The sequence below is a fragment of the Aptenodytes forsteri genome, unplaced genomic scaffold, assembly GCF_000699145.1.
Source record: "Aptenodytes forsteri isolate BGI_AS27 unplaced genomic scaffold, ASM69914v1 Scaffold278, whole genome shotgun sequence".
NCBI lineage: Eukaryota > Metazoa > Chordata > Aves > Sphenisciformes > Spheniscidae > Aptenodytes > Aptenodytes forsteri.
In genome coordinates this window covers 167,357-176,931 of record NW_008795907.1, presented here as the reverse complement: position 1 = coordinate 176,931, position 9,575 = coordinate 167,357, and the positions used below count along the sequence as shown (strand labels likewise).

Here is a 9,575-nt window from a genome sequence, read left to right as displayed (position 1 = left end):
CTGCGCTCACCGGCCGGCGGCGAGCGAGGTTCCTCTGCCGGCGGTCGTGGGCAGGTGTGAGCGGTGGGCGCCTCGTAAAGCTGGGGTCTGGGGCGGGGGTGTCTGTGGGGCCGGTGTGGCTCCCTGCGTGTCTGCCGTGGTGGGTAGAGCTGCACCTTGTGTGCGGTGGAGCAGAGAGGCTGCTGGTGGGGGAGCCGCCCCGGGAGCCTGCGGTCAGGAGTGGAAAGCCGAAATGGCCCTCCAAGGGAGCAGAAGGTGCCCAAAGCTGTGCGGGAGGTGCAGAAACCCGTGGTGATAGGTGATGGCGCCTCTCGAGCTGCTGTGCTGCAGGCTCGAGCAAGCTCTCGGTCTTCATTCTCCCAGCACCCTTCTGCATGCCTGCTGCTCTGAATTTGATGAACCATTGGAGCTTAGCCGCAGCCTTTTGCATGAAATGGGAGCTGGGTTGAAGGTGAAACGCTGGTTACAAAACCTGGTATGACTTGCCTGTTTGGACATGAACTCCTAACTGCATGTGAAACACCTGCCTATACAGATTTCTGTTGTTATGTGCTTGTTATACATCTGTTGCTGATGTCTGCTGTAGGACTAGGTGCTGTTGAATCCCTCCAAGGACTTTGCACTTACAGCTTGGAGAACAAAAGAAAGCAATTTTCTTCAGATAACGTCGTTTGCAAACAAATGCAGGCTTTAGATTCACCTTAGGACAACGCATATGTGCTACATTATCTGGACTTTGTATAAGAATTTGCAGTTGTCTTACAAGCACATGAGTTCTACAACAAAATAAGTAAGTCTTACTCATTTTTAAATATGGAAAGAATATGTTGAGGTGCAGCCAGTGGTATTAGTGCAGTGTTTGGACACGCTGCTCAGCTGGCATTGGTGCTGATAGCTCCCCGTAGCACTGGGGTCCTGGGAGATTGCTTCCATGGTCGGTTGGTGCAGCTCCTGGTATCGCCACAGCTTTCGCTTCTGGCTGCAGTGCAGCCAGTGCTGCGGCATGCGTGGAGGCGAGTGCCTGTCCTAACAGCACACGGCTCGACGCTGGCACAGCCGCAGGCGGGAACCACTCAAGTTGTGCCATACTCTTGCTATAAATTCATCAGTCCCTAGGGAGTTTTTGCATTTTTCTTTGTGTTTAAAGTGGAAATTGTTTTTAAGGAGAACTGTCAACAATATAGTGTAGCGACTCAACAGAAAAACTGCCTCAGAGGCACAACTCTCAGTTGCTCGTATCGCCAGGCGGTGTTGGAGTACAGCTGAGAGGGGCTGTTGGGCGCATGCTGTTTGCTGTAGCCTGGCTGGGCAGCGGGAGAGCATCCCGCGGCAGGGAGGTCTGCCTGCTGCAGCTCCCTTGCTGCTGCCGGCTCCTGGGCAGTTTTTTTCCGGGTATGTTTCACCGTCCATTTCAAAGTCAGGTTGCTTTGTTGGTGGTCAGGAGTTTTGTTAAGAAAACCAGGCTGGTCTCAGTAACTTTTTTCTGAATATTTTGAGGAACTTTCACACATTTACTGATGTGCTGCCACTTCCCTTGGCAAGGTGCTGGTGCCCTGCAAGCCTCTCCTGCCTCTGGCCCTTGGACATCACCCTCAGGAAGTCATACCAGCTGCATAAGGAAGAAAACCTGAAACACTTTGACGGAGTGCTGGAAGGAATGTCACCTGTTCATTCACTGATCTGAAGAGGAAACACATCACTTTTTGGCAGTACCAGCTGAGGTATTCCTTATCCTAAATTCAGTTTCAGTCAGAAAAGATACCGGGTGTTGGGGTTTTTTTGCTGTGAGATATAACAAAAGTTTGCCATTCCTTCAGAACTGAACGGTGTGGAAAGACCTAATGAAATAATGTGCGTTAACTTATCTAATGTGGGTTATAGGCAACATTGGAGTAATTAATTTCATTAGTCCTGCTATAATCAAAGACATGCTTCAGAGACTTGTTTTACACAAAAAAGCTCTTATGTCCCAACTGTCAGCAAGAAAAATTATCTTCCACTACAAATGTTGCTGAAATATGGGAAAATGAATCAAATCCTTAGGAATTCTTGCTTAACAAGTTCTGCTGAAAGCAAAGGTGTTAATACCTGTCAGAGCCAGAGCTTGACTTTGATCCTGCTTAAGCAGGAGTAAATTAGTTCACCTGGCTGATGCCGCTGGAGTTCTGCCAGCACGGGGTAAATGAGATCAAATGTAGGATCTTTACAGGAACTGGATAGGAAAAGATTGGAGTAATTCCTTGTGAGGTTTTTTTTCCGTGGTCACTTCCAAATTCTCGAGGCCAGAACGAACTTCCCTTCGCTGATGTGGTCCTTGTCATTCTCTCATGCGCTTTTCTGGGGACTGCTACCAGGCATTGGGTGACGTTTGCATAGGACTCGGTCATAATTCCAAAGAGGTCTTCCCTGGACGGATGCAGTTAGGACTGTTTCCTCCCTATGTATTATTTATTCACACCAAGCTTCATCTGTCACTTTACATGTATTTTTCCACTATCGTGAGGCTCCCTACCGCTGAATAACTCAGCAGACTGTATCACCTCACAACTCATTGCCTCTTCCAAATGGCAAACATCTTAATATTCAGCAAAGCCGTATGCGGAGCTAGTATTTTTCTTGAGTGATTCAGACAGAAGGTTCTGGTCGCAGAGGGGGAGCTGCAGGCAGATTCAGCTTCAGTGACAGACTGTGATTTCAGTTTGCATGAGTCAGGCTGTCATTGTTGCCCCTGGGACTCACCCAGTTCTCCTCATCCCACCGGTTCTCCTGCTTGTGCTGCAAAGTGGCCCTCTCCGGCAGCAGGGCTGGGAAGTGGCGGGGGCGAGCACCTCAGGCCCTGTGGCGTCCTGCCACTCGCCTGGGTGAGCTAGCCTCACCCCTTCCCCTGTGCCGGGGGAAGCCCAGCAGACCCAGCAAGGCAGAGCACGCAAAGTAACCGGGAAGCAACAGCTACTACCACGCACACGCATATTAGCACAGCATGCTATGCAGTGTAGTTTTTGCAAAATATTTATTACAAAATAAACGTAAATATGGCAACAAAACTTAAATAGCAAATGACACGACACTGGCCATAAAGCTCTTGCTATATTATTAGTTTTTTACAATAATCAATAGTCAAGTATGTCTCCAAGGGAAGCTGCATGTGGACAGCTTGAGTATATTTCTGTATTATTGGCTCTAGCTGTTTGAGATACATTAGATGTGTGCCTCCTGCTTTCACCTGTACCCGGCTGTGAGTGGTTGTGCCGTGTGCTGGGCTCACTGATCCCCCTAAAACAGACAGGAGCTGGCAATTCCCATGCTCTATGAAACCTGCCATGCTTTACCCCAGCCGCTCCTCCCCTTTTTTCTTTTAAAAACACAGCAAATGATCCAATGCCCATCCCTTTTTAATAAGGTAGCAGGAAATGGAGTATCAACACTGAAGTAACTATTGCTCCCCTTTGAGTCACAACTTTTCTTGTGAGAGGTTGCTTGGATTTCTTTCCTCTCTCACCTACTAAAAACTGTTATTAAAGCTCACCAGTGAGAAAGCAAGTCTGTGTTCCCACTGAAAGGGCTTTTAGGTGTGCTCCAAACAGGAATGCAGTCCTTCAAGTCTCTTAAGCCACATGTCTAATGGAAGCACTCTTTAAATAACATAAAATATAATTAAATTAATAAAGGTGACTGTGTGTGGGGAATCTTCCTAAGGCACCCAAGAATTTAAAAAGACCTTTTCCCACTCATATAGCTTACAGGACACTCTTGTTCCTCTTCTCTCCAAAGTTAAAAATGTTGGCTAGTTAGGAATCTTAGCATACATCATGACATAGTTGAATATCATTTAAAAAAAACAGAACAAAAAGAAAACCCTTGGTGAACGTAAAGCACTATGTCCAGACAGCCTAGGTTTTGCTAGCTACACAAATACATCACGGACAACATGTAGAAATAGTCACATTAATGCCAAGGTTTCCGTTGTCGGCAAAAAGGTGTGCTATAGCTGTGTCAAAAACTAGGCAGTCGCTGTTCCGAATGGCCGCAGACACCCCATCATGGATGGAGTGGGGCGTTGCCTCCCAGGTCAGCCGGCGGCGGTTGCCGTTCAGCTCCAGTCTGTACGCAAAGTTCTCCGCTTGCTTACGGGTGCCAATGAGCAGCACGATGGCAAAAAACTGCTGGTGACCTTCGTACTTCTCTTGTTTCTCCAGCACCAGCATGAAGTGGTGACCAAAGCATGACTGCATCATCACCCAGTCAACCGCCCCTGGAAGGTTAATGTCCGTAGCAAGAAAAACGATGTCTTCTCCCTGAAGAGTGGTAATGCTTTTGTGGGCGTGCATGAGGTGGGACATCACGGCTTCCAAGGATCCCTGCCATTTACAGGTGGCACCAGGGCACGGGCAGGAGTAGGGACGATACTCACAGATGTCTTCGTGTGCTGGCTTTTCTGTGTGATGGAGCGTCAGAGAGCAGCCTGTTGTGGCATACTGGAAAAAGACCAAATACAAGCCGTCAGGAAAGGCACCAGCACTAGTGTTTGCTGCTCCCACCTGTCAACTGGAAACACTGGTGATCAACAGGACTCTTGTTCTCATTGCAAATTTTACATTAGATACTTCTATTTAGCCCTGGATTCAGAGCTGAGCTCTACTTATTTTTGTTTCCACTTAAAAATGGATTCTTCTTGTCTTTTGTGGTTGTTTTTTTTCTAATGCAAGCACTTAGATAAAATGGATTGTAAGGCTGAGTTGTAATTAGATCTGCTGTTGTAGTTAGATCTGATCAGTCCAGATCAGCTGAAGTGGTCCTGGTTTGGATTTTTCTTTTCTTTAAAAAGAACAAAGGATTCTAGTTTCAGCAAACAGCTACTAGAGTGAAGTATTTTTAATACATGTACCTTACTACCATCACAGAGCAAAAGCACTTCCCTTAAATTCAAATGCAGATTCCCCACAGCTTTTTTTAAACACTGGAACAGTTTCAACACTCCAGTTGTGAGAAGTAGAAAGAGAGGACAACTTTTCACTGAGCATAAAGCTAGCGCACTAGTAAGTACCATCTAACTTCTCTTAACATCATTGGGCACATTAGAGGGTTAATTTGCTTTAAACAACCAGGGATGCTTTTCCTTTTTGTAATTCAGTTGTCCACACTGACCGTATTGCTTCCACGCTACCTCCATAGAGAGAAAAAAAGTCTCTCCTATTGTCCCCAAGAGCACAGCTCCCCGAGTCTGTAGGTATCTGTAGCGATACCAACACCACTGCTAACACTATCATGCAGGTTACAACACGCGTGCATGGCTGCTTACGGACACTATGACACTTCCTTGAGGACACATATAACCAAGGTATAAATGATTATTTCTGGGCTAATACGTGTGCAGGAAGTTTCAGCTCAAAGGGTTAAATGCCCAAGATGCAAATTACCTACGCTGCAAACACTAGGAATGCTGCGCTAGGAGTACTGGGACAGAAACTCGACCTTGTGCTTCTGGAGGAGCTTGTTTTATAAGCCATAAAGAGTTAACGTGAGCCTTCACGTACTGTGTCTGTCCCTGCTGCTTAATCCTCTGCTAAAACGGCTTTATTGCAGGGCACTGCAGTGGAACAAGGCGTTCTCCTGCCAAAGGCAGAAGCCCCATCATGGCAAACATGCTGTCTGCCACGCAGGCTGCCCTGCTGCGTAGCGCAGCGATCCAGGTACGTGTACACTTCCAGCCCTACTGGCCTGCTGATTTTTCCCACATTCATACCGCTGTTAACACTTCCATCATGCAATGTGTTGAAAAGCAGCTCTGAGTCTAACCTCATTAACAAAATTAGTAAGGATATACAAGCTGCTGGTTGGGCGAAACCAGATGTCTACGTGAAAGCAACCAGTGGTGACTATAGAAGTGAGAGCGTAAAAACAAGACGAGCAAATAGTGGTGGCTTTGCCCTTCACTGTGAGAAGTACCTGCTTTTGTGTGCTCCCAAACCCATCACTGTGGGTTTCATTTGGTGAGGAGCCCTACCAATGATGGGAGACTGTGAACAGCAAAAAGTGACTTGCCATCTTCATGCTGCTTGGGCAAACGTCATTGATCTTTATCATACCCCTCAAAAGCCTGCTTTGTCTCTCCCCGTGTACAGGTTATACAATACCTTTGAGCTACTTGGCCTGTGCACCTTTTCCACTTCTACTGCGTCCGCCTTGAGATGGGGAGCCAGGGCTGCGCACAGTGTTAACAGTGCAAGCGTGACACTAATGCCTGGGCTGGCGTGATTGTTTTCTGCTTTTTCATTGCCCTTCTCATCATTTCTAGTATTCCATGCTGTAAAGTATTATGTAGTCATTTTCATAGTCATTTGTTTAGCACTGTATTCTCTTTCCCAAGAGGAAATGGTCAGCTCAGAGCTCATCACCATATACATGACGTAGCATGCCATGTTTTTGCCACGTATGTCACTCTGCGTGTGCTGCTCTGAACTTCACTTTGACAGGATAGCTTTCTGAGTGTCCTAAAGCATTCAAAAAATATCAGTTAAGCTTGAAAGTGCTCAGCAGAGGCAGGCCACTATTATCAACCCCGTAAACGAAGGGAGGCAGGGACACAGGATGAAAGTAACTTGTCTGAAGCCACGTGGGAAATCAGTAGCAGAGCTGGGAATTGACTGCCAAGTCCAAATCCCTCCTGCTCTAGCCAGCAGACTCTCCCTCTAGTATACAAGTAGCTTGAGATACAAATAATGCTTCTGGAAAGAAGAGGCTTGCCTGCTCCTGAATGTGTGGCAGCAGTGTTCAGGGACCCAGCGAAGACTGAGACCCTCTCGTGCTTCTCCCTCCTCCAGTGCTTTGTAAAACGTCTGTCCCTGCTTTTAAGATCCCTCCAGCCTTCCGAAGCATTCATTCAAGCTTGGGTACAGATGCTCAGCCCAGTCTAGCAGTGATCCTAGGGAGCTCCCCCAGGGATGCACAGTGAGGTCTAGCCCAGAAAACAGCGAGCCTCTGTGCCTTCCAGAGCCTCGCACCAGTGAGGAAACCGGCTCAGGCCACAGCCAGCTGCCCGGCAGAGTGCATTTATAAACTCTGCTCTGCCAGCAGTGCTGGGTCTGCTGTTATGGCTCACCTGGGAAAGGACCAGAGAGTGTTGTGTCATTTCATACAGAGCATGCGGGCTCTATGCACATGTGCAGGTAGGGTGATGTTGATACCTAATATAAAGAAATACTGAGGAGACATATGGTTCTCTTTGTCAAAACAAAGTAGCTAAACGTTCCGTAGACTGGACATTCCATAGATAAAAGGAAGCCTTGAAGCTCCGTGTACAGGGGTGGAATAGATAAGGAAGTTATGCTGAAACCAGCTAGTTAGTGCAACTGGGCCAAAAGACAAACTGTGCAGGCGAAAAGACTGAGTTCAACTAGCGGACACGGTGAGGAAGACTATCGACGACCACCAGAGGACCCTGAAAGACCACCAATGAACATAAAAGCGCATGCGTTAAAGACTTTTACATATGTTAATGAGTCCAAGGAAATAACATGAATATGCTAATAATTTCTCAGAAATCAAATGAATATGTATATTCTGATTGTACATAGCTCCTGTAGTTGAGCAGCTTGGCGTGCACACTAGGTGGAGTGATCCCCTGTGTGCCCGGCGCCGCAATAAAGAATGCCTGCTTTCTAAAACTCCAAATTGAGTCTTAGAGAGTTTTTAATCTGCCGACTTACGGTAACAGTTTTGGCGACCCAGATGGGATACTGCTCTTGAGCCTCGACGGATCCTGGGATCGCGGAACCTCAGCCGGCACCGAGGGATTCTCGGAGAGGACTTCTCTCGATCCCCGGACCGAAGAGCCCCTGAGAGAAGAACACTGCTTTGTGAGTAATAAGGCATTCTTTTGGAAATTTTGGAAGGGGTTAGAGTCCCCGCTACCTGCCCGTCAGACGCAGCAAAAGCTCCACAGGGTTGGGTTTAGGACCTGGGCAGGGGTTAAGAGTCCCCGTTTGGTTAGCAACCGCGGTAACAGTTATTGTAAATGTTTGTCTATTATTGTAAGTATTTGTCTGATATAGTAATTAGTTATTTGTGGTGTTGTTGCTGTACAAAAGGCTCGTCTGTGTGTGTGATTCCCTGTTATTGTAAGTATTTATCTGTTATAGTGATTAGTTATTTGTATTATTGTAGTTATTTGTATTATTGTAGTTATTTGTATTGTTGTTGTTGTTGTACGAAAGACTTGTTTGCGTGTGTGATTCCCTGTGTACAAAAGGCTCATCTGTGTGTGTGTGATTCTCTGTGTATAAAATGGGTGCCGGATCATCCACCGGATCATCTACGGGTGGGGGAATTTTAAAGAAATCACCTTTGGGTTGTATTTTAAAGCACTGGAAACAAATTGCAGGATCCTCTGGTGGGGTCGCAAAAAGGGACGATCTAATTAAGTATTGTAATCAATGGTGGCCACTATATAAACTAGAAGATGGAGAAAAGTGGCCAAGGAATGGTACTTTGAATTATAATACTCTGTTACAACTAATGCTGTTTCTAAGGAGAGAAGGAAAATGGGATGAGGTATTGTATGCTGATATGTTCTTTACATTAAGGCAGCATCCTGAGCGGCAAAAGGAGTGTGGAATTAATTTGGCCCCAACTGATCCTCTGGTATTGGCATGGGAAAGGAGAAGCGAGAGAGAGAAAAAAGGGAGAGGGTTAAAGAGGTGTTGTTCGGCATGCAGTATTGGACAGAGATGTTTGAAGTTGACCCAGAATGAGCAGGAAGAGGATTTAGAGATGTTAGTGGCTCCAGGGTTGAGGCAGAGGCCTCAGAATCATGAATTGAGCCCTTTGGGGCAGAGGGTGGGTTGGAAAATGAGTCAGAGAGACGTTGCAGGGGCTACGCCGGTGGCAAGGAGAACTCATAACCAACAGGGAACCGCATTGCAAGCTCCGTTGAGACAAGCAGTAGGGCATGATGGTCCGGTTGTAGTGAAAGTGCCTTTTTCGATTACAGATTTAAACAACTGGAAAGCAGCTGCTGGTAGTTATAGGGATGATTCTGATCAAGTGGCTAGTGCCTTTGAAATGATAAAAACTCAGGATCCAGATTGGAAAGATATCAAAGTTATCACGCAAGTATTGTTTGATAGTACAGAGAGGGAGATGGTTCGTAAAACGACAAGGACTCAGGTTGAAGCCCAAATCGCGGCAGGGACATTACAAGGACAGTTGCAGCATCATTTTCCCTCAGTGGATCCTGGCTGGGACCCTAATGGTAATGGCCAGAAATTGTTATTAACGCAATATCAGAGGTGGGTTCTGTTTGGTATAAGAAATGCTATACCAAAAGTGATAAATTGGTCAAAATTATACGAGATTAAGCAGGATAGAAAGGAGTCTCCCACCGATTTCCTAAATAGATTGAAAGCAGCTGCTCAGAAGTATACAACTCTGGATCCTGAATCAGAGGAAGGGAGGAATCAGTTAGCAACTTTGTTTATCGGGCAGTCTGCTGATGATATCCGAAGAAAGCTGCAGAAATTACAAGGGGCAGATGCCAGGAACCCAGGAAAATTGTTGGATGTGGCTTGGGGGGGTTA

At 46.5% G+C, this 9,575-nt stretch overlaps 1 protein-coding gene across 1 annotated transcript in view; it reads right to left on the bottom strand.

The window, feature by feature from the left end:
- Positions 1-3,917: 3,917 nt before the first annotated feature.
- The window catches only part of SIAH2 (siah E3 ubiquitin protein ligase 2), a 26,567-nt gene continuing 20,909 nt past the window's right edge, over positions 3,918-9,575 (bottom strand). Inside the window, exons 2-4 of the mRNA XM_009284326.1 lie at positions 7,707-7,835; positions 5,797-5,876; positions 3,918-4,475 (exon numbers count right to left, since the gene is read on the bottom strand). Coding sequence (XP_009282601.1) covers positions 3,918-4,475; positions 5,797-5,876; positions 7,707-7,835 — 767 coding nt within the window. The remainder of the gene's footprint in view (positions 4,476-5,796; positions 5,877-7,706; positions 7,836-9,575) is intronic.